This window comes from Cuculus canorus, chromosome 21 (genome assembly GCF_017976375.1).
Source record: "Cuculus canorus isolate bCucCan1 chromosome 21, bCucCan1.pri, whole genome shotgun sequence".
Classification (NCBI taxonomy): domain Eukaryota; kingdom Metazoa; phylum Chordata; class Aves; order Cuculiformes; family Cuculidae; genus Cuculus; species Cuculus canorus.
Genome location: NC_071421.1, coordinates 1,019,387 through 1,043,425, shown reverse-complemented (window position 1 = coordinate 1,043,425; position 24,039 = coordinate 1,019,387). Strand labels below are relative to the sequence as shown.

The 24,039-nt window shown below is 54.8% G+C and overlaps 1 protein-coding gene across 5 annotated transcripts in view; it reads right to left on the bottom strand.

The window, feature by feature from the left end:
- The window catches only part of AGRN (agrin), a 118,922-nt gene that overhangs the window by 3,691 nt on the left and 91,192 nt on the right, over positions 1-24,039 (bottom strand). For 3 of the 5 annotated variants that reach the window (XM_054085681.1, XM_054085683.1, XM_054085684.1), the window contains 24 exons: positions 23,861-23,974; positions 22,069-22,233; positions 21,250-21,393; positions 20,864-20,988; positions 20,353-20,458; positions 19,759-20,142; positions 19,156-19,290; positions 17,673-17,800; positions 15,720-15,834; positions 15,269-15,388; positions 14,516-14,872; positions 13,099-13,291; positions 12,303-12,518; positions 11,833-12,062; positions 11,173-11,307; positions 10,911-11,007; positions 10,357-10,521; positions 9,869-9,980; positions 8,666-8,677; positions 7,172-7,288; positions 6,676-6,865; positions 5,858-5,945; positions 1,689-1,913; positions 594-697 (listed from right to left, as the gene is read on the bottom strand). In XM_054085681.1, the coding sequence (XP_053941656.1) occupies positions 594-697; positions 1,689-1,913; positions 5,858-5,945; positions 6,676-6,865; positions 7,172-7,288; positions 8,666-8,677; positions 9,869-9,980; positions 10,357-10,521; positions 10,911-11,007; positions 11,173-11,307; positions 11,833-12,062; positions 12,303-12,518; positions 13,099-13,291; positions 14,516-14,872; positions 15,269-15,388; positions 15,720-15,834; positions 17,673-17,800; positions 19,156-19,290; positions 19,759-20,142; positions 20,353-20,458; positions 20,864-20,988; positions 21,250-21,393; positions 22,069-22,233; positions 23,861-23,974 (3,777 nt within the window). The remainder of the gene's footprint in view (positions 1-593; positions 698-1,688; positions 1,914-5,857; positions 5,946-6,675; positions 6,866-7,171; positions 7,289-8,665; positions 8,678-9,868; positions 9,981-10,356; positions 10,522-10,910; positions 11,008-11,172; positions 11,308-11,832; positions 12,063-12,302; positions 12,519-13,098; positions 13,292-14,515; positions 14,873-15,268; positions 15,389-15,719; positions 15,835-17,672; positions 17,801-19,155; positions 19,291-19,758; positions 20,143-20,352; positions 20,459-20,863; positions 20,989-21,249; positions 21,394-22,068; positions 22,234-23,860; positions 23,975-24,039) is intronic. The other 2 variants (XM_054085682.1, XM_054085685.1) reach the window with 1 other exon arrangement.

The following is a 24,039-nucleotide window of genomic DNA, read 5'->3' as shown; positions in this document are numbered from 1 at the left end:
GCAATGGGCCAAACTCTGTTTGCAGGATCAAAATACCCACATGTACACAAATGGAACCGATTCTGCTGCACACACAGGCATGTTCTGGCAGGTCTGCTTTATTCTAGGTTAAGCAAATAACGCAACATCTAAAATCTGGGTATTTACATATTTCCAAACAGAATAGACTCTCAATTCAGCTATTTTGCCTTTGGGAACCAGAGTTACCCAAGGAAGTGATGTTTGGGAAGCCTGTGAGCTAACAGAGGTTCCCATGCATGAGGGAATTCAATGGGAAGGCACACGCCCTGTTTGAAGACGGAGAAGGTGCTCCATGCCATTGGTAGCAGGGGTTCCAGAGCCACAGGCCAGCTAACACCTCTCTTCAGCGGCCACGGCGGCATGAAAAGGACTGGGATCTGGTAAAGCCAACCCTTTGACCCTCAGCTGTCACTAGCATCCTGCCCCAATAAGCAGAGAACAAGCAGGGGGCATTTTTAGGTCAAAGCCACCAGGGAGGCAAAGATGTTGCACTGAAAGAAATGAGGGAGCATCAGTGCCCCAACTCCAAGGCCCACGTGCAGAGGAGGTTCACCCTTTCCACGCTGACTTACCCAGCCACAGGGCCCCGTCTGTGTCTAGCTGTGTCGCACCAAGCGGAGAAGAGCCAGCGATGGGGGCTTCGTTGCCAACTTGAAGGGAACCTTCTCTCTGTACCCTGCTCCCAGAAGAAGAGATAGAAGATGATCAGCAACCTTAGAGGAAAATCTAGAGCTGCCCTTTGCTTTTCTCTAGATCCAGACATGGGGCACCATTTGATGCTATGACACCATTGGCCTTCTTGTCCATGAGAGCACATTCCTGGCTCGTCATCAACTTGTTTTCTACCCAAACTCCCAGGTCTTTCTCCACACAGTTGCTTTCCAGCTGGTCAACCCCTAACCTGTACCCGAGCGTGGGGTTGTTCCTCCTAAGACACAAAACCCTACACTTTCTTTACTTCATTAGGTTCCTTTGCATCGCTACAAAATGAATATTCAGTAACATGTTTTCTGCCCAACAGAAATATATTTATTAAGCACAAAAAGATGGAACTACGAAAGGAAGCTGGTAATTATTCCACACCAGAACCAATTTTTGGTTCATTTCAATATTCTATGATCAGTCCTTCTCCACTTGGAGAAGAGTGGTGAGCAGAGCTCTCCCTCAGACTGCATAGCACAGAGTGATCCTTGATGCGACGCCACGCAGCTGGTGGCAACCTATCCCCTCCAGCATCCCCTGGGCATCCCACAGCCCCACCACCAGCTTTGCCAGTGGCCACAGCTTCCTCTCACGCCCCCCAGCCCCACCAGCAGAAATCCCTGGCATGCCAGCCGCATGATCCACTCACCACTCCCACCATCAATAAAAATAAAAGGGACGGCTCGGGCTCAACACGAACAGAATGTCAAACCCTCAGCCAGCTAAAATAAAAGGCACGGACCTTTCGTACCTCCTTGAGCCTGCCCCTTTGACATTTCCAGGCGTGCCACAACACGCACCCCTCCAGCGCAGCACTGCCCACATGCCTCTCCTCTATTATTATCCAGGAAGAGCAGTGACCCTTGGGGAGCACAGGGCATGGAGCCACAGTCATGACTCAGACTCCCAAGTTCACAGCTTGCCCATCCCAAAATAATCTGCCACGGTCCTGCTCTCTTTCACACCTGTACGCTTTGATATGAATCCACTGGTTGGTGTTGACGGGGACCGTGGATCGTAGGACGACTGGTTTGGAGCCCAGGTCGTAGGTCATTTGGACGAAGCCATCCACTATGGCCAGGGCGATGTAGTCCGATCGCTCCAACCCCTTCCCGCTCCACAGGATCAGCCCTTGAGTGGCTTCTGTTTTGATGTTTAGTTCAAAGTGGTTTGATTGCAACGCCTTCTCGCTGCACGAGGAGATGGGAGCAGGGAGGAAGACAGAGCAGAGTTAAAACCATGGCTACAAAAGCAAGTAGTCAGCTCCTTGGAGCAGCCTTCTCTAGTCAACTAGCTCACCTGCTGAGGATAACCTTCAGCCAGCCTTCGGCATCAGGCCGTGCACGAGGTCTCCGTCCCTACCTGCTGCACTGAATAGTGCCAGGCTGGTGAATAGGACTGGGATGGCCCCAGTCTGGCCAGCAGAAGGGTTTCCCCCACAGAGCTGCCTTTGAGTTGGGAGAGGTCCCAATAAAGAGGGCTCTGTCGGCCAGATCAGGAGGGCTGCGGGCAGCATCTGACCTGGGGTCAATACCATTTCACCATCCTGCTGGCAGGTGGGCAAAGCGGAAGAAGAGACGAGGTGCCTGTGGACGACCACTCCCCATTCCATCACCACTCAGCCAGCAGCCTTGAAGGCATTTGTTCTACCACTGCCTCTGCTTGACCAAAGCCCAAAACCCAACGGGAAGCGACGACCGGGGAGTGTGAGAAGATGAGCACCCTGCAGTTTGAGGGGATGGAGACTGTCCAAAGAGGCAGCAAAGCCTTCTTTCTCCTAGATGTGGTGTCTTTTCCCAAGGGAGGAAGGAAGGAAGGACAGGATTCCCATGGACTAGCATCCCAATCTTCGCTCAGTCCCTTCTGGAAGGGACAAAAAGGTCTTGGCAAGAGGTGACTTTGCCATATGGAGTCACTATCCACTCTCCTGGGATGCTCTGAAACACACCGCTGACACATGGGCGAACATGGACCAGACAACATGGACAACACAGACAGCTTTTTATTCCCAAGGGACACCGCGTACCAGAGGTCTGGACAAGGGCTGTGTTGTTCAGGTAACTCAGCCTCTCATCTCACCCTATTTGCTGTCTATTTGGTCCCTCAGGAGTGAGGGTCTGGAGCTGCACAGGAACTACTCTTCCTATGCAGGAAGGACACGGCTTCCTCATCACCTGCAGAGCTGTATCCCTTATCAATAAAAAGCCCAGGGGGTGGACACACAGAACACAGACAGAGACATGCTGAGGCAGCAACAGCAGAGCACAAGACACAAGAGCTGAAAGCCTGGCACAGACTCACCTGGGCTCCGCAGGATAGTCCAGCGCTTCGGGACTTAGATGCGGGAAGAAAGGGGAGCATGCGATAAGCGCAGGACAGCAGAGGAGACCCTTCCCTCCCACCCCGCTCCAGGACAGGGGACAGCCCTGCTCAACAGCAACAGCTCTTCACTCTCCACAATGCCCAAGCCGAGGAAACTGCCCAGCATCAGCAGGAAGCCTCAAGGTTCTCAGGGTTGAGTTTCCTCAAGGCAGCAAGACACGTTTGCAAGTTTTTGCTTAGCCAGGGTGAACCTAATAATGCCAGCAACTCTGCAAAGCTCTCCTAGGTCAGGACTACCAGTGTTCCTGGGGTGGAAGGGCATCCCAGGACAGGAGAGAGAGAGAGAGCAGCAGTGCTGGGGGAAGGCAGCTTTTGGTCCACAGCCCCAAGTGAGGAGCCTTTCCAGGGCAGACCTGCAAGCAGGTCTCAGGCTGGTTCTTCAGGATGCTCCCACCTCAGCCCACAGCTGAACGGACACGTACGGCATCTGAGTCAGCCTCGGGGCACTTGGGCAGCAGGGTGTGCATGGAGAAGGGGAAACCCAGGCCTCCAGCTGTCCTGCTGGCATAGCCTGCAAGCGTTAGGGGCTACAGGCCCAGCATTACAATCAGCTCTAACTTGATGTATATATAAAAGTGTACATTAAAAAAAAAAATGTATGGGCATGTTGTGGCCAGCAGAGCCCGGAGAAGCAATTGTCCCACCCCAGGCACACCCTGGTGTCTGCCTGGAGGCAGAAGAAACTACTTTTTATGGGCAGCGCAGTGGGTCCTTCAGCCCTGGCAGGGCTAGTGAGCGCTGTGGCCAAATCCCAGCACAGAGATGTGAGGAGAAGCGCTACCCTCCCTTGCAGGATGGGGCACGCACAGCTAAAATAGGCTGGGGTGGTGACCTTCCCTTTGCAGAGCACTGGGAGAGGCAGGACACGAAGACAGCAGGTTTCTACTCATCTGCAGGGATGTGGCTCACGTCTATGGGTGCTCTGCTAGGTGGCAGAACTGTCACGCAGGCAACTACACGCCCCTCCCTGCTACAGGGCACTGTCTAGCTTAGGAGGATTCTTAGCTTCTAGAAAGCCCTTTCCAAAACATCAGAGCAACCCAGAGCTCCTCCCAAATTGAAGGTGCAGGTGATGGGCTCTGTGGCTGCCCAGGTGTCGACATGCATGCATGCAGCTCAGCCTCCTGAGCTTCTGTCCCACCCCAGCTTGCAGAAAATGAGGTGAAATGGGGATGTGACAGGCAGGTATCACTCAAACTCTCCCTGACACAGTGGGGAACAGATCTGTGTGAACCAGTGCTTCTCGTCCACTCCTACCGCTCAACAAGACAGGCAGATAGCAAATCAAAGCTGTCAAGCCCGCTCTGGGGAAGAAGGCTTCCTCCCCATCCTCTGCCCCAGCTGCACTGCACGCTGGAAGGGGTTCGCACCCCTGACTGGGAACATGCTCCAAGCACCACTCTGGCCTCCTCGCTATAGCAGCAACATCACGTTCTGGAAAAATCAAGGCAGGATCAGCCACCTATACTCCCACTGCCAATGCCTTTGCTGCCGATGGAAGAGGTTAAGTTACAGTAACTTTCTTCCTTTCTGCTAATCTGCTTAAACTAAGGCAAAATTGCAGCTGGGACAAGGTCTGACTGCAGCAGAGCCGAGCAGCACAGCTCTGGCTGCATCTTGGCTGCGTTTGGGCTCCTGTAGAGCTGCAGTCAGTACCTGCATCCTCCTCATCCTGAACTGGGAATGCCTGCACATAGCAGATCCCTGGGAGTGCGCCTGTACTCCTTCTCCACATGCTCTGCTGACCTCTCTGCATTCCCTGGAGGGTGGGCTGGTGGTCAGGGTGGCAATGGGAGACGTGGCGGAGGGCAGATGGCTGCAGGGAGGAGCTGGGCAGTGGGGAGGACTGTACTTACGCAGGGATCTCATTGGTCAGGTGGCTTGAAAACAAAGAAACAAGGACATTGAGAAGAGACAGACAGACAGAGAGCGACAAACAACAGGTCAACACAGACATCCTCTCTCCAGGCAGGGTGTTAGGGCAGCAGGAAATCTGAGGCAGATGGACCGAGCCTAATCCAACACCGTGAAGCTGGGAATTAGCCAGAGGGACTGTAGATGCACAGTGCTGAGGAAGGGTACTGAGCCAGACTGCCATGGACCAAGAGTCTCCTGAGAAACATCCAGCCCAGAGGGTGAAGAGGACCTCAGTCAGCAGCTGCTCTGCTTATCTTGAGAGAGAAGCCCCAGGGACCATTGCAGCCACCAGAGACCACAGGGCTCAAACACGTGCCCCCAGCCCACAGGGTCAGGTTGAAGCAGGTGCTGGAGAAGGCTGGCCAGGCCTCATCCCTGCTGGCAGAACCAACCCTACCTGCACAAACAGCCACGGAGACAAAGGAGCTGACAGACAGGCGTGAATGAAACCCCAGGCAGAGCTACCTCTCTCCTCAACAGAGCTCACCCAGCCCAGAGCCCTTTCCTGAACACGTAGGCAAAGAAAGGCACAACCAGGAGCAGGACACAGGCCACATCAACCATCTTCATCCAGCTCTATCCCACTCCAGACTATGCTAACCCAGAAGGTGGCCCACACGCTGCAGAATGAGAGCATCCAGATCTGAACCAGGCCAGGCACTGCCCTCTGTCACCAAGGTAGCTTTAGAGGTAAGGGCTGGAAGCCCACATCACCCCAGTTTGGCTTGCCCCTCTCTGAGCACTGCACTCGGACTTCTTCAACCCCAGCTCCTCCTCCTGCGAGCAGCCCTCAACTCCTTGTTTTGACCTCAGTTCAGCTGAGCAGCCAAATTACCTCTTTGTCACGGCATTGTGGTACTCCATGTATGTCCTACCATCAAAAGCAATGGCCTCTGCATCTCCAGCAGCCTTCTCAATGATCACTGGAGATGGGAAAAAGAAGAGTTGTCAGGCAATGTAGCATGACCTGTCTGTCCTTGGAGACCAAGGAAATCCCCCTTTACGCTGAGCATTAATAATAGGATGAAGGCATGCACAAACCTGCCATCCCTTGGGGCACATCAGCACTGTGGCACTGTAAGCAAGCCCCTGCAAAGGCTTCCCATGGCTTCAGAGCCCATGAGTTTGGACCATCTCCCAGTTTTGCAGCCAACTGTCGTGGAATCTGCAGCCTTGTTGGTATTCTGGCTGAAGCTGGGGAAGAACCTGGGCTTGGTGATGGCCCAAGTGCTCATCTCAGGAGGGAGCAGGGAAGAAACCCTGGTCTGGAGATGGCTAGGAGACTGCTCTGCCCTTCAGATGAAGCTGCTACAGCACCAAACCATGTTTCCCAGTCCCAAGCTGCTTCAAGTGAGCACAGCAACATAATACAGGATTAGAGTGCACTGAGAGGAGGAGGTGACAGGGCCGGGTGGCACCCGTGGGCAGCAGCGTTTGCCCTGCTGCATGCAGCACAACGCCTGCATTTCTGCGAACCTGCCCTGGCTTCCCAGCAGCGCCAGCCTGCAAACCCCACAGCCCGTTGCCCCTGGATCCCTCCCAGCAGCCACAAGGACAGGACCTCAAGCTCAGCCAAAGCGGTGCACTGTCCTGCTGCCACCACGCCTGGCTGGCAGGTGAAGGTCCATGCCCAGCCCTCCTCAGCAGTCTCACCTTTCTCACAGTGAGCCCCGGAGAAGCCTCTCTGGCAGGCACACTCATAGCTCTCCAGCCGGGGGCTGCAAGCGCCTCCGTTTTGGCAAGGATTGGGTTTCTGGGTACAGGGGTGGCCTCGGAACGGAGAGATCTCAATGGCGCTGCGGATGTTCTCCTCCTTCAGCACTGGCACCCCCTTGATGGAGATCTGGCAGGTGTAAGCAGGAGGAAGCACCAGAGTCAGCCTCCACCAGCCCACCTCTCTGCAGGGCTGTGGGGAGACAGAGCCCAGCAGCCCCAGGGGAAGGGGGACACAGGAACCCAACCCCAAGGTCCACGTGTTCCTGCAAGGCACCCTCGCCACCCACCACTGCCACTTTTCAACTGGGCACACGCATGGACCCACGCACTGAGGCAGCCCCTCCCAGGCTCATCCTTGCTCTCCTCCAGTGATGCCAGCACACATGGCACATCTCCCAGCCCTACACCCAACAGCACATGCGTAGAGCCTTACCCTCTGCACAGCTCCATCAAAGCTGGTGGAGATGGCAGCTGCTCGAGCTAGCTTGCTGAAATCGGGGGCTCCCCCCACATAAAACGGTTCCTTCAGGTTCAGGAAGGTGTGAGGCACCTGGGGAGGAGATGGGAGAAGGTGAGATGGAAAGGATGTCAGGCTATCCCTAAGCTGCAAGCTGGGCACTTGGCCAGGCTCCACGGGGACCAGAAGAGGCTGCGAGCAGGGCAGCACTGCGGGCAGAGCAGGTACCCAGGCACAACCAGAAGCTGGGCTGGTGGGAAAGCAATCAACAACTGTCTGCACCCCATGTTCTCCCACACCCTGCCATCCTCCCTCAAGGCACGGGCTGTGTCCTGGGGCAGAGCTCGTGTGGGGGACATTCTCTGCGGTGGCTGGAGCAGGAGAGCCCCTCAGAAACCACTGCAGGGACCCAGCACAGCCCCTGCCGCAGCGCAGCCCTGCTGCAGGACAGCAGGCAGGAGGTGGGTTGGGCACAGGAAGGCACGATGGGCTCAATATCCTCTTGGGACCAGCTCTCCACCTTCTCCTCCATTCTCTGTGCTGCTCCTGCCAGCCACCCTGCTCCAGCCCAGCCACCTCACATGCCCTGAAACCCACATCCTCTGTCTCCTTGACTGGCCACCGGGACCTGCAGCTGGCCACCAGCCACGGCACTGCCAGCTGAGCCACTGCTGAGCACAGCGAGCAGATGAGCTCCACGTCGCTGGCACCAAAGCAGGCGGTGTGGAGGGTGTTGGGAGAAAAAAGCCTCCAGTGAACCTCCTCATGCCAAGCTGCAAGGTCCTACCTGCCAGCAGGCACACAAGGAAAAGATTTTCCTGTTAATTGAACTTCGGAGAGATGCTGTTCTAATGCTCTCGGGTGCGGAGGCCGCTGGCTTTGAGTGGCCCCTAAACCCACGTAAACAAAGTCTCACCAGGACTAACATTTAAATGTGACCTCCTAGCAGAAGGTTTCAGCTCAGGGCCACCTGGCTGCTGCAGTTCCCTTACAGCAAATGGCTAGAGAAGGTTCTCCTGCCTCTCACATGGATGAGGGTGGAAGAGAAAGATCCCCTCCTTGCCATCATCTCACAGCCCCAGCTGCACAGCCCAGCAAGTCCCAGGTGAGTCTCCAGCCACCAGGTTCTCCAAGCACACACCAGGAGCCACGTCCCCTCCTGGGATGGAGCCCGAGGTGCAGCAGCCGGGCAAAGGCGCAGTTACATGAAACACTAGCTAATGCTTTGTGGAGTTAACACAAGAAACATGACCGGATTAATTGAAATGCTTCTGAAACAAGATGTAACAACTGGCTGGAAATTAATGATGGAAGAAAAAACAAGGGTCTGCTAATCTACAGAGATCCTAAAACTGCTCGGTCACATGGGAAGGGGTGCGTGAAACACTGAGATCGGAATGGAAAACGAAAAAAGAACAATGTGCCGATGGCAGATGAGATGGAGGCGTGGTGGGTCATACTTATCTTTACCTTACGGGATTTCTGGGATCCAGACAGCAGGGGGAGGGAAATACAAATGAAAATCAAAGGGAGAGAGAGAAAGAGAAAAGGGAGATCAGTGGGTAACATCATAACACGCAGGGCTGTAAGATCAAGGCTGCAATCGGTGCCTGGTGTGGTCACAAAGGGGAAGGGGAGCAGCAGAAGGCAAAGGAGAGGCCACTGCCACCCCATCAGCCAGGGGTAACTTTCGCTTGAAGAGAAGCTTCAAAAGACAAGAGCGAGGGGAGGAAAAAAATCCCTTCTTTTGTAGGAATGTGATGGCACTGGCCCAGGTTGCCCAGGGAAGCCCCTGGAGGTGTTCAAGGCTATGTTGGATGGGGCTTGGAGCCACTGATCCAGTGGGAGGTGTCCCTGCTTGTGGCAGGGGATGGGACTGGATGGGCTTTAAGGTTCCTTCCAACCCAAACCATTCTGTGATTCTATGAATGCTGTGTCATCTTGGTGCTGCATTTCTAGGCGGATCTTAATGATGAGTTCAGCAGCAATCTGGGCTTTTCCTGCACTATCAGCTTCCCCGCTGGAAAGGCAGATGAAAGGCAGTACAGTGGCTCTGCCACAAAACCCCACGGAACCACTGCTTGGGCAGAGACAGAAGTGCAGTTGGGGACAGGACATGGGAGAAGGCAGAGAGGTAAGCTGCCAGCCTGGAAACAGAGCAGAAAAGGCACTAATGGATTCAGCAACAAGGCTTTTGCTTCTCCGTGACCTCCTCCCGGCCGCGCTCTCTGCGTGGCCAGCACGGCAGCGGTTCCTGAGCCCAGCAGCGGGGCGCAGGTGGAACCCACACAGAGCCAACACGGTGGCAGCACGGATGCCTGGCGCACCTGCCCCAATAAAGGGACACTCAAGGACCTGCAGAAAAGGGGTCTGCGTGTATGCAAGTGTGTGAGGAGGGGCTCAAACACCGCTCTGAAACCACGGCCCCGGGAATCAGGGCATGCGTGTTGCTGGCAAAGGGGCTGTGGCTCAGCGTGGTGGGGGACAAAGAGGGAGGAAGAGCTGGAAGAGGTGTGCAGCTGCTGTCCTACTGCGCTTGCCCATTCTTCCACCCTTAAAGTCACGCACCACAGGGATTAAAAGCCCACAGGCCTGGGAACTTCTCAGCTCATTTCACACACGAGAGGAGCAGGACTAGAAGCCCAGAGAGCTCTCTCTGGCCTCTCAGCTTACCGGCGACTCTCCCATCACCCTCTCGCCGTTGTTGATCCTCATTACCCCTTTGCGCCCATTCCTCTCCAACAAGACACTTAGCCAGGTGTTGAGAGGAACCGGCTCTTTGCTCCTGAGAAGGGAGGAGAAGACAAATGGGTGAGAATTCTGCTGTCACCACCTGCAAAACACAGCACTGGAAACCTCATTTGACCAGTTTGGGCTGCCCAGGCCACCACAGCTTGACCAGCTCAGGCTGCCCCAGCTCAACGACAGCCTGGCATTAGCTTGGGAAAGAAGCACAAGTCCCACAGAGGGGCAGCTGACCAAGAGCCATGAGTGCAAACAGCCAAGGCCAGTACGAAGCCTGCTCCTCCCTGCTTCCTTATGGGTTTTATGGGAAGCTCAAAGCCAGTGCTGGACACCAAAAGCCACCACTGTCCCTTTCCTGCCTCTGTCATCACCACCACCCTGATGACCAGCTCCCCACGCACAGCCCACCACTCTACCTGAGCACAGCTGCCCCTTTGCCCAGGTCGTATCTGTACTCCAGGTAACCGTCGTGTAAGGCTAGAGAGACAAAGTCCCCTTTGCCATCTGTCTTCTGCCCGTTGTAGAAGATCATACCGCTGGGATTCTTGGCCAGGAACACAACTTCCATAGACATTTTGTCCCTGAAGAGAAAAGGATTATGGATACCTTCCAATCCAGCTGCCCACACGCTCCCTTCCTCCAACCCTCTTGGAAGACCTGGGACTACAGGTATGGCAGAGAGATGCCACCCCTTTAAGGCGCCCTTGCCAGGCAAAATATCCATCTGCCAGGTCTAGGACGCCACTCCACGGTGCTGTTTCACCAAGCCCCTTGCAACACCAAGCCCCCGCGGAGCATTGCTGGCTCAGTCTGGCTGCAGGGACAGTGCCAGTCCCTCTGGACAAAACCTCCAAAAGACCTCTGGGGAGGTCCAGCACGTGAAAGGTGAGGCTCAGAGCGCATTCTCTCTCCTACAGCAGCCATGCAGGTGATGCGCTTGCCAACCCCTCTCCCATCCCCTGGTACTTACTGCAGGTCAGGAACGAAGGTCTGCAGCCCATTCAGCTCCAGGTAGGAGAAGCCGTTGAACTCCGGGAGGAAGGGTATAGTGTGGTCCTGCTCTGTCACTGGGCACAAACGAGGGAAGGGTGAGGAAGAGGAGGCAGAGCAGCTTTAGCCAGTGCCCCAGAGCCACAGCAGGCAAAGCCTCCTGGTCACCCAGGCTGGGGAAATCAGCACCTTCAGTTCCACCCCCTTCCCCAGACCCGCTCCTCTGCCAGCTCCCGTCCCACCTAGCTCGCAGAATTCTCCTTCCCGGCCCATGGGACAGGCGCACAAGGCACCTCCCTCTGGCAGCACCAGGCAGGTGGCAGAGACGTGGCAGGGCGTAGGGTCACAGGGATTCCTCTCATCAGCACATGTTGGACCTGCGGCACAAAAGGCAGCCTGTCAGCATCTCGAACCAACAGCCATGGTTTGGCCAGAGACAAACATCTCTGACGGCTCCTGTCCCAGGTTGGGTTCCCATGACCCAAGAAGCCCCAGACAGTGGACCCTACAAACGGCAAATGAAACCATTGCCAGATTGCCTGATCTAGTGGGAAGTGTCCCTGCCATGGGGCTGGAATTAAATTACCTTTAAAGTCCCTTCCAACCCAAACTATTCTATGATTCTATGATTACACCCCTAAAATGCAAGGGGAGATTTTTTTTGTGCACAAGGACAAACAGACCCTGACTCTTGCCTTGGGTGCATCTGAACAAGATTCGTCAACATCACTGGATGCGCCTTCATCCTGCACTTCTCCCTCTAACCCACTGCTGACACCCCACCCCACATCCCTCCCTGTTGTGGCTCCTAACGTGAGCCCCAGAGGCTTTGTGGTCACTCAGGGCCGGCCAGTGGGGTCAGAAGCCCCCGCAATGCTCTGTCTGTAGCCCCCTTCCCGTACCGGTGTAGCTGTGGAGACACTCGCAGTGGAACATTTCTGCCTCCTTGACATGGCAGATGCCACCATGGTGACATGGGTTGGGGTGGCAGGGGTCATTGCCGCACTCGCCCACCCCGCTGCCATACAGCACGTCACTGCCTTTCTCCCGCAGGTCGTACATCTGGTTGTTCACATCCAGGAGGCGGATGCAGCCCTTCAGGCCAGTTGTAGCAGCAGTACGATCTGCCACCCTGAGGGGACAAAAGACAAAGTAGGCGGAGGGTTGTCCCCAAGGACAAAAATGCAGAGGCCCTCCAGCATCTGCGTCAGGTTGTGCTCCTCGGTTGGGTGTTGAGGCCTCCCAAACCCAGAGAAGCCCCACAAGAACCACCCAGCCACCACACGGACCCAGGCAGCAGAGAGGGGGCTGCAGCCGCCACGGATGCTCCATCAGCAGCAGACGCTGCAGCACCCACAGCGCCTGCACTTACACAGCCATTTGGTCCTCTGGTGCTCCACCGATGAAGAGGTCCGTGTCAAGGTTGAGCCCGTCGGTGCCCGTGGGGCTTTCCCCGCTGACGTGGGGCTCCCCGTCGACCGACAGCATGCCGCTGCGCCGGTTGCGGTTCACCACTAACTGGTGCCACTTGCCAGGCTCAACGCGGACCTTGCTGGTGATGATGCCTGTGCCGGAGCCAGTGTTAAACCTGGAGCAGAAGACACAGAGACCTGTGTTTGTGCCATCTTGCAAGAAGGTGACATCTGCACCATGGCACAGGGGCTGCTGCATCCCAGGGAGAAGCTGGGAACACTTGGGATCCCCCTTCTCTTCCCACTTTTGGACCAGCCATCCCTCACTGAGCATCGGGACTGCTTGAGAACTCATCTGGACTTTGCACTCCCCAGAGATCTGCCTTCCACCTCACCTCATTCCAAATCTACACCTTTGGCTTTTGGAATTGGTAATACCATTCCAGCACAAATTTCTGGGGCCTTTCTTCTTCCCTCTGCATCTCTTTTCCCAGAGCAAAAACGGTGCCAAAAAAAGACCTCTCACTTGCTCAAAAAAATCAGCCTCCCACACCTTTTAGGCTTTTCAAAACTCAAACTGAAATAAGGGAATTAACTTTGTTGAGAAGTCCCCTTAGTATTCCTGTTGCAATGGGAAGAAAAGCCCCTCTTTCTTTCCCATTTGATGCCCATTTGATGCCTAAGCACCCTCCTGGTGTTCCATGGGGACCATTCTTTGCTCCACCTCCTCCACACCACCCAGGACTGAGCACTCACCTGAGCTCCACAAAACCGCCCACCAGCGCCAGGGAGATGAAGTCTTTGCCGCGGTTCTGCCCGTTGTAGAGCAGCAGCCCACTGAGCTCCACAGTCCTGAACTCCATGGCAATGCGCACCGTGTGGTACGCCTTCATCATCTTGAAGGCCAGGTAGGACTTGCCACCAAAGCTGGGGATGAAGTACCTGATGGCTGTAAATGATCAGGAAGCGAGGGCAGAGAAAGGGAGAAAGGATGAAGCAGAGGAAAGAACAGAGAGCAATTAAAGGCCTGACATGAGCCTGTGAAAGCTTTTCTACCTGTACAAGCAAAGAGAAGTGGCAGAAAGAAGCTCGCTCTCTCCTCTGGGCTGACGCTCCTGTGCAATCATCTCCTGTCACCTCCTCCCAGACACTCTTAGTGGTAGCAACCACCTCCTGCCGTGATGGCACGCCCCTAGATGCTCCCAGGCTCTAGAGATCTGTGGTACTGCTCCCTCTGCACTTCGCTTTAATGGTGCCCCAGTGCCCACAGGTAAGGATCAGTGCTGTTGGTCCTTTCCGTGCCCAGGTCTCATCCCCTGTGCCCTCAGCTGCGCTCTGCTGCACGCACAGCTTGTCCTAACTCAACTTCCTTGCTCACAGATAATTTTTATCTGTCCTTCCAGAATCCCGTGATGGATCTACGTTCATCACCCCAGGGTTATATTTATTGCAGCTGAGAATTTCTAAGGGATCTGGAAAGCTCACAGCAGCTCACAATCCGCATCCTTCAGGGCACTGATGTATCAGAAGAGCAGCCAGGAAGAAATTGCTCCTGGCACCTTGTGCACCTCTTACCACACACAGCGCACATACAACCTGTTCTTAGTAGAGTTAAGAAAGCTGATTAAATTCAAAGAATCAGAGAATCGTTTGGCTGGAAAAGATCTTTGAAATTGAGTCCAACCGTACCTGTCCACTACTAAACCATGTCATCTACCCATTTTTTCAACACCTCCAGGGATGGAGACTCAACCACTCCCTGAGCGGCTGTTCCAAGGCCCAAGAACCCTTTCGGTGAAGAAGTTTTTCCTACTATCTAATCTAAATCTCCCCTGGTGCAACTTGAGGCCATTTCTTCTCATCCCATCACTTGTTACTTGGGAGAAGAGACCAACATCCACCTCTCAACAACCTTCTTCCAGGCAGTTGTAGGCAGTGATAAGGTCTCCCCTCAGCCTCCTTTTCTCCCGGCTAAACAACCCCAGTTCTCTTCATAAGCTGCTTATGAGCGTCTTATGAGCTGCTCTTCATAAGACGTTCTCCAGACCCCCAACCCCTACATTGCCTGCTGTGGTGGCAGCTCTAGTTATGGGGCAGGGTTTGCACATGCCCCACATCTCTCCATCAATGCATTCTGCTGGAGTATGGACAGACACAGGCCCGAGGCACGTACGTTTCTCACAGACGGCTCCTCCTTTGCCTGCCGGGCAGCTGCAGGTGAACTCCTTCCCGTCATCCTCGCAGGTGCCACCGTGCAGGCAGGGGTGAGAGTCGCAGGGCCGCGAGGGCTTCTTCGTAGTGGAGGGCTGGCGCATGGGCTTCCGCCGCGTGGTGGCAGGGAGGGTGGACGTGGGTCTCTTGGTGCTTGCAGCTCCTGCCATCTTGCTGCTGGGTCGTCCTGCAGCGTCTGGGCGCAGGACGTGGGCTGTGGTGGCAGCGGAGGCCGTGGTGTACCTCCGCGTGGTGGCGGGGGCCATGGTGGTGGCCGTGGTGGTGGTCACAGTAGTGGTGAAGAGCCTGGGGATCCAGTCTGAGACACAGAAAATGCAGCTGGGGGCCGGTGCTTTGCAACCCTCTCTGCAGGCAGGGAAAGCTGCTCAGGCTTTTGGGGCGAGGTGGCAAAAGAGAGGCTGACCACCCCCTCAGAAATGCCAGGAAGGGCTCATTTTCCATCACCACGGGCACTGTCACATCACCATGGCGCAGCACTGCCACAGGAGCGATGTTACCCCAGCTTATAGCCTTCCTGAGTTGAGAACAAGCCCGGGCACATGGATTAACCTCAGAGCCTTGGCTCTGGAGGGCACTGCTTGGGGAAGCATTTGATGGGTTACTGCTACAGCCTGGCAAGCCCAGAAGAGCCTGCCTGCCCATCTGAAAGCCTAAACCATGAGAGGAGGGCTGATTCCAGAGGGAGGGGACTCACCAAAGTCCATGAATTTTACATGCTCCTGCTGGGGCTTCTTCACCAGAATGGTCTTCTTCTTGGATGCTTTGATCTGCTTCAACAGGGCCCCTTGGACATCAGCTGCCGTGTAGGACGTGGCTGATTGTAGCCGGAGGGGAAAGGAGAAAGGCAGGAGTTGGAAACGCAGCCCTACCCAGCAGTTTCCCTCTCCTGACCTCCCCATGACATATCCACATCGTTCCTTTCCCTAGCAAAATGCTTCCAGCCTTCCAGCCACCAGCTTAGGGTGTGCCTCCTCCCAGTTCTTCTTGCAGCATCTGTTGATTTTGCTGGACACAGATGTATCCCTGGCAAATCTTAATACGGTTCATTCATGCTCCTTGTCCCAAGCATGTTTCTCAGGCTGGATCCCCTCTGGGAGTGCCTGCTCCCTCCTCAGGAGGTGAATCAGCACCGAGAAGCCTCTTACCTGGGTCAAAGTGGGACTCCACAATGACACGGACAGCACTGCTCTGCCCCAGGTCTCGAACACGGATGCTCTTGAAATCCTTCTTAACGTCAGAACTGCGGAACAGCTCATCCAGCTAAAATGGTTGGAGGTGAGAAAGGGAAGATACAGGAACTGATTAGTGGGGAGATCCCAGGGCATAGCAGACTTTGAGTCTCCGTGAGTCTGCTTGGTTTCACCCTACAGGGGTTTGCATCCAAACCTTTGCAAGACATCCCTCTGACCCACGCAGAAAACAAGGATCCTTGTGTAAGGTGATAATTTAACATGGTCCCTATTCTTCAAAGGTAAGAACTGGATGCACAGAGTGGGGAAAATTACTTATTCCTATCATCCCGACAGGGAGAAGAACAGAGGCAGACCAGAGACACCTTGCAGTTCATACAGGGATTTTCTATTGTGTGGCATCTAAGCCCCAGTGATCTCTTCTAAAGCTGTGTAAACCTGCTTAGGTACTTTGGGAAATCTCACAAAGCGCTGTTCTGCATCTTTAAGTACCTGATTGCCTTTTAAAACTTGGCTCTCAGACATGGCAGGATTTGTCTGAAGTCACATGAAGGAGACCATGACAGTCCAAGCCTTACAGCAAGGCTTTAAAATCCTTGTACCTATCTGCCCAGCCCGGTGCTGGACCAGCAGTCACCACAGATAGAGGCCACCCTGTCCTTCCTTTGGCTTCAAGGCAAAGACGACAAAAGTTGCTGGTCCCATGGGAGAATCTCCCCCTATAAATTCAGCCATAATCATCCCAGAGGGAAAAAGGAGCACATCACACCCATGGGAAGGTAGGTTGCACTGGAGCAATAGGTCTCTGCAGCACGTGGCCATGACAGGAACTCAGCCTACCCACACATGTCCTCCAAAACACAAGGCCTGTATCATGTTTTCATTTCCCCCAGCCTGAGAAAACAGAAACCAGCAAAGCTTCTTGCTTTGTCAGGGCAGGGAGAATGGAGGAACCAGTGAATGAAGCTTCTGTGGGCATGTTTGCATCCTCAGACAGAAGCCATCGTTGTATTGGGAAATATTGCTCCTGTGATGCAGAGCTGCAGGAACCATATGGTCCACATGCCAAGCACACATCTGCTTACCGGACTGTACTGAGGGCTTTGCCAACTTTCAAGTGCAGCTTGGAACCAGTTCCAAATATGCTACTCTCCTTGCAAAGATGCTTTGTATTTGCTGTGCCGTGCTGCAGGCTACAGCAGAATGCTGCTACCCCAGCCAGCGCTTCCTTGGCATCGCCATACATACCCATCGCCACACAAAGCCCGATTGCCCCACGAGCTGGCAATGCAGAGAGGTTCTCCTTAAAGGTGAGAGAGCGGATTTACACAAGCAGCTTCTCAAGTTGTGTAGCTGAACTGGAGAGGCAAAGGGGTTTTGGACATGTTTTTGTCTAAGGGCTTTTCATGGAGATATGACACTTTGGGACATCCAAGGTGTTAAGGCAGTACCTATCATCTAAAGACCCCCACCTCATCTAAACAGCTAAAAATGGATAAAAAAGCACATAAAGGATGGAACTCACACATAAAGGATGGGCCACAGCACATGGTAAAGGTCAATAATGCACATAGATTAAAAAGGCATTGGATAAATTCACAGAGGGCACTTCTTTGATAGAACTGCTGCATCATCTCCTTAGACACTTAAGTGCCCACCTTATGAAGGTGCCGGCCACGGTGATATGTCATGTTCACTCCCAACTTTTGTAGCTTAATCCCATCTCAAAAAAACAACCTGGCATGGAGCAATGCCCCTCCAAGGCACTCAACACATTTCGTAGATAGGTCTCCATGCTCCCATTTGATAGACAGGGATAACAGACCATAACCTCCCTGGAAGCTGTGATGAACGAGAAGAGGCCAGAAGAGCCCCAGCCAGACCTTAGACCAAGTGCAAAGGACTCACCGCACTCTCAATGCTCCTGGCCGTCTCCCCAAAGAGCTCCGACTTGGGGTCAGCCATCTCGGGTGTGTAGAACAGCTCCTGGCCTTCCACCTCCTCCAGGATGAGGACTCCTTGGAAGACTTTGGTAGCTACGGGAGGGAGGGTAAACAAGACAAATGCTTTTAGTTGGCTTGTGGGCAGGGGACAGGCGTGTGGCTGACAGCGTTCGAGTCCCTGGGGGGGAAAGGGTGATGGCAGTGTGCGGGTAGTGCCAGTGTTGAGGTTAGTCTGGATGGGTCTGGGAGAGCGCCATGGAGGATTAGTATCAGAGGGTGCTGGAGCAGATGGCAAAGACCAGGCTGGAGATGGCAGCTTTTACCATACGGTTTCCTCTGAGCTCCGGCCCGGATTGCAGCCCCCCTGCACCGGCTGAGTAACAAGAGAAAGACGTTAGCCAGAGAAGCACATAGTCAATACAGCAGGATCAGACACGTGCATGCAAACGGGGCAGAGGAGGGTGAAACGTGGACCTTGGGCAAGGAGAAGACCTGTGCTGGGAAAGGGAAGCAGAGATCTTGCTAGCTAAAGGCTATGGCCAGCCTTGCAAAACCAGACTGAAACTGCAACAGGAACCCAAGGTGTGGTTCCTCTCCAGGGGAACAGAGGCAGCCACAGAGAGATCCCCGCTGTGGCAACCACACGGGAGGTTCTCAGCAGCTGTGCTGTCGTGGGTTAAAAGGGAAATGTGATGTCCAGAGGAAAAGGGGATGTCCTGCTCGAAACCTCAAGGAAGGACAGTTAAGAAGAACCTCAGTGAGCAGTGAGGAAACACCTGGGAGATGGCTCCAGAGCAAAAATTAGAGTAACAAGGATGTACAGGCCAATGATCTGACTGAGCCCTGGTGGCTGTGCGTTTCTTCAACATGGACAGTGTGAAGGACTGTGAGTGGGCAGGACAGATCCTGCCTAGGTCATGAGAGCAGTATGCACCCCTGAGAACCACAGCGAGAGTCAAGAGAGCTCAGATGCCCCTGGAAGTCCAACAGGGAGCCTGGGGTTACAGTCCAGGTCAGTCCAGCTCCTTTTACAGCTGTCAACATAGATAAAACGGGAATCCAAACGATTCCCTCCTCGTGCCAGTCGTGAGCTGTGCAGAAGCCTGGGCAAAAGGCTGTAGCAGTCAAGGAAGAAAGTGGTCATCTAAGTGATGAAAACTTCAGAGTCCTGCCTCCCCGGGTGAACAGCAGCACCCACCCAGGCACCGGGGCTGTGGCAGGTGGGCACAACATCTGCCAGTCCTCAGGGCTCCAAACGTTCCCAGAAACACCCCCTCAGGGACACGCCAGCCCCTAGGCTGGACACAGGAACACGCTCCCTGCCAGCCAGGCACACACCGTTCTGCTCGCCCCGCTGGGCAGCTCTCAGTGGCATCTCTGCCCCCCTAGCTCCCCGAGTCCTGATCACTGGAAGGAAGCCCAGAGCCCAGTCCCGACAACAAACTCACCCGGACAGTTGCTGCCTTCAGCATCAGCAGCCGCAGTCTTGCCATCAGAGCAGCATCCCAGTGGAGTGTTGTAACATGTCGCCCTCTCGATGGCTGGGGTGGAAGTTACCTGGCTTTCCTCCACCTCCTCTTCCCCTGCAGGGCATTAAGGGAGCATTTACCAGCAGGAGGTATAGAATAGAATCACAGAAAGTTGGGAAAGACCTCTAAGAACATCAAGCTCAACCCTTAACACTACCAAGTTGACCTCTAAACCATGACTCCAAGCACCATAACCCCAGTTCTCTCAGCCCCTTCTCGTAACACTTGTTCTCCAGATCCTTCACCAGCTTCGTTGCCCTTCTCTGGGCGTGTTCCAGTACCTCAATGTCTTTCATGTAGTGAGGGACCCAAAAGTAAGGATGCCAGGTATGGTTTCACCAGCACCAAGTAGGGTGGGACAATCCCTTCCCTACTCCTGCTGGCCACACCATTTCTGACATAAAGGTAAAACCTAACCTCTGTATTACAGACTGAGGCTGAGACACAGCTTCATCTCTTCCCAAGAGACAGGTATGGTTTAGCCTACAACCAATCTGACAAACCTAAGCAGCACACACTCACCGGCAGAGCCTGCCCCACTAGACTCCTGGTCTCCACTGATGCCCATCTCTTGGTCTCCACTGCCTTCTGCACTGCCCGATTCCACAAAGGCAGGCTGGGTGGTGGCCTGGACCACTGGTGCGGTGGAGAGAGGGCGGATGGTGGTCTTATACACCCCGTGGGTCATCCATGGCGTAGTGGCTGGTCTGGCAGTCGTGATGCGCCTTGTTGTAGGGTGAGCTCTTTCGGTAGGTTTGGCTTCCAACAGCAAGGAGCTGGTAGCCAGCTTGGTGGGTTCTGGAGCCCGGGTGGTGAGCCACAGCGGCGGAGGAAGGATTAACTTGTCCAAGGGCAGCGTGGGCAGTGGTGTGGGAGGTGATGTATGGCTTGTGTGGGTGATAGATTCTGAAAGGAACAGCAAGACAGGGTAGGTAAGGAGAAGAAAGTCTGGGAAAGGCTGGCTGTGGCACTGGGAAGCATGTCGCAAAGCCTCAGGCACCTGCCCTGGGCAAGCGCAGCTGCTGGGCCATGGAGAGTCACCGCTGCACAGTGAGGAACAGCAGAGGGAGGCAGCCTGACCCAGGCCCAGCGCCAAACCCCAGAGCCGGCACTCACCGTGGCACTGCCCCACATGCTTCACTGTGATGACTTGGCCCTGCCGGCAGGCGATGGTCTGCAGCTGGCACTGGTCCCCGTAAGTGACACCATCAGAGCCACACACCTGGGAGGCAGAGGGCAAACGTGAGCTGCACCCCTGCCCTTCTCCAAGCCCTGAGCACAATAAACCAGTCTCTAAATGCTGCGAGCAGAGGCTTTGCAGGGATCCCTCTAAGGCACAGAGGCGATGGTCTGCACAGAGGGATCTGAGGGTGGGTGTAGAAGCCCAGGAGCAGAGCAGCTCAGAGGTGCAAGATGGGGTACAGAGCACCCAGCTTTGCTGGGAGACACCTACAGCTCCCGTGTCACCCTTCCACACGCACTGCAGAGCAAGCAAACCTGCCTGCTCGCTTCTCGGCGGGGAGAAGAGACATCAGACTGCCATGCTGCCTGCACCAGCCTGACACAGCCAAGCTTGCTACAGCCCCCCCATGCCGTCCAGCCCCCCACAGGCGCCTCCCCTGCAAACCTTGGTCATGTTGGCCTCCGAGCAGAGCGGGGATGGGCACTCGCAGTGGGCAAAGCCATTGACTTCCACGCACGAGGCTCCAAACTCACAGTTCATTTCCTCACAGGATTTTGGCGCTGACGGGTCTGGGGTAGGGAGAGAATGGGGAAGAGATGACCAACAAAGCACGCACCGACCCTACAGGCTATGCTGAATCAAAATCCCTCTCTCCTCCCGGTGGGTCTCAGCATTTCCAGGCAGTTCAGACCAATGGAGAAAACAGACTTTCACCAAACAGAAAAACAGAGGGAGGCACTTATTTCATGACCCTGTGTTGCCCTGAAACAGTACTCAGGCACCCGTCCCTTGGTGCCCCACACAACCCCTGTGGTATGTGACCCCCTCACCTTTCTCACAGCCAGTCATGCCCAGCTTGCTGCCATTGGGGCACTGGTTGCACTTCATGCCAGTAATCCCAGTCTTGCAGGAGCACAGCCCAGTCATCTGCTCACAGTCATCGCGCACTGATCCTACCGGGTCGCAGTTACAGGCTGGGCAGGAAGGGAAAAAAGACATTGTTTTGCTGGTGGATTCGTGGAGCCAACAGCAGAGTTGCTCAGGTTCCTGAAGCATCCAAGAGAAGAGCGAGGAGAAGGTTCCAGGGGAAGACCACAATGCTGACTGCTACTGTGTACTTAACGACCCCAAACCCATGAGAGGAGCCTGCCTCCACCTGCTGCCATCTGCCTACTCTTCTACAGCTTTGATCCCAACCCTTGTGGGGATGTCCTGTGCAGGGACTGGGTCAGACTCAGTGGTCCCTGTGGGTCCCTTCCAACCCAGGGCATTCTGTGATTCCACGATCTGCTCCACAGGCAGGGACAGCAAGGCCCATTCACGCTGGGCTCAAGCAGTGCTGCAGAACATCTGGTCATGGAGCAGGTCTGCGAAAGGAGACGCCATCTCCAAGCTGAGCTGCACCACAGTGGAGGAATAGCACCGGCACAGCGCTTCGGGCCACCCTGTCTCTCTTGCATGGAGCAAGTCACCAAGCTCTGCAAAAGTGGCTGCTGGAGATGACTTTCAACAGGACCAACAATAGAGCTCGTGGTCTGAAACAGCACGATAGCCGACCATGCCTGAACCCCACTGAGCAAGCCAGGGAGCTGTGCCAGGGCAGAGCTGCATGGGATGAGGAGCACCAACCCAGCCCTGCCCGCACTCACGCGTGCAGCCGCTCTTGCTGTCGGTGACGATGCCGCGGAAGTTCCAGAAGCCGGGCTCGCAGCGGTCACACTTCAAGCCCCCCACGCCTGGCTTGCAGGAGCACTGCCCCGTGGCGGGGTCACAGGCTCCCCCGTAGGAGCCATAGGGGTTGCACTGGCAGGTGCCTGTGAGACACAGAGCGAGCATCAGACTGGGACCCGGCCAAGGAGGAAAGGAGATGCTGGGGCGTCCATCAGGGTAAAGGGATCGACTGCTGAGCCACTGAGCTGCTCAGCCAGGACAGGAACGTGATCTCTGGCCGGGCAGGAGGAGGTTTCACCAGCTGCTCCCAACAGTTCTCCTCTGCCCCAGCTACAAGGGGGAACTAAACCTTCAGGGATTAACCCGCTTGCTTTGCTGTCATCAAGAACTCCTCTCTCATTAACATCAAAGGGGGAGGAAGCTATTAGAAGTTTATTATTAATTCATTAATTAGGAACTTGATGGAGGGAAATGATCCAAAGACAGACAGAGAGACGCTCCCTTTATCCGCAGGGAGCAGTACAAAAGGGACATGGGGCAGAGCTGGAGAGAAGGGAAGACCTTGGGAGCAGCAAGTAGGGTGCACATGCATATCCCAGAGGCAGAGAAATGGGATGTCCAGAAGAGTCAGCGATGGATAAATCCGCCCCAGGGGCTTCCAGCTGCTGGTTAAGTGGTCATTACCTCCTAATGTATGCTTGCTGCCAGGACAGGGACACAGGAAGGGCAGAAACTGGTGGGAGTCTGAATCCCAGTCAGTTAGGAAGCTGTGCCCGCATGGCAGGGGACAGACTTCCACCAGAGACACAGGGGATCATCACTACCAACCACCACTGGCAGAGCAACACTGAAGCCAAAACACTCATTTCCTCCCTGCTCTGTGGGCCCCTCTTGGTCAACACACGCCACGCCACCACAAGCCTGCTCTTCCAGCACCCACTACGAACAGGAGATGTTGGGACATGCCCTGAATCCTGTTGCTTTTTAAATTATACGGCACGTTAAACAGCACCACATCCCCATCAAGCAGGCATTAGGCAGGCTGAAGCATGGCATGAATCGTGTCTCCACGGGGTAATGGGCTTCCCTAGCAGGCGGCCACAGCCTCAGCTGTTAAGAGTTTGCTAATGCCTTTCAAAATGTGCCCTCTGCTTGAGTGCTGACTCCAATAATTATTTAGCAAATATTAATAAAACATCTGCTAGCTCAGCTTCCTCCACGGGGCAGTCACCCACTGGTCACTGGGCCCGTGGCGTCCTGGAGAAGGTCCCTAGGTGAACCCAAAAGCTCTATTCCACCTCAGCCTGCAACGCAAGAATACAAGGAACAGTTTTGCCACTCAGCCCAGTCAAGTCTCTAGCAATGCGTCGAAGGCACAGGCGGATGGTCTGGCCCTAGAGGCACCTTTTGTGGTGTCCAGCATGGACTCAGCACCAGACAAGTTCTAAGCCACCATCCTGTCTTCATGCATTTCATAAAGACTTAGACCTGAATGTTGACTTGGGGCTTTTGGAAGGTCAAGAGCACCACTAGTAGATTCAGAAAGCAAAGCACACGTGCCCATCTCCATGCGTGCATGCTGAGAGCCTGGAGCTGGGGATAAACAGAGATACGTGAGCCTAGGAGGTCACTAGTTAGCTAAAGAACGGGGAGGGTCCGCCTTCCTTCATTTCCCATGGATGGGACCCCAAGTCTCCCCTCTACAGGATCTCTCCCGCCTTCCTTGAAGGTCCTCTGTGCCCCCTAGTTGGGAACACAGCGTTTACTCACTTGGGCATCCAGCTGCACCCACTCCGAGTGCCAAGGTCATGTTGTCTGGGCAGCATCCGTAGATGGTCTGGCTGCAGTGCACAACCAGGAGAGGTGGTGGTGTTGTGGCCAGGACTGCAGAGGAAGGCAAAGAGGTGTAGGTTATTTTTGGCAGGAAGGCTGCTGCAGGGCAGTATTGC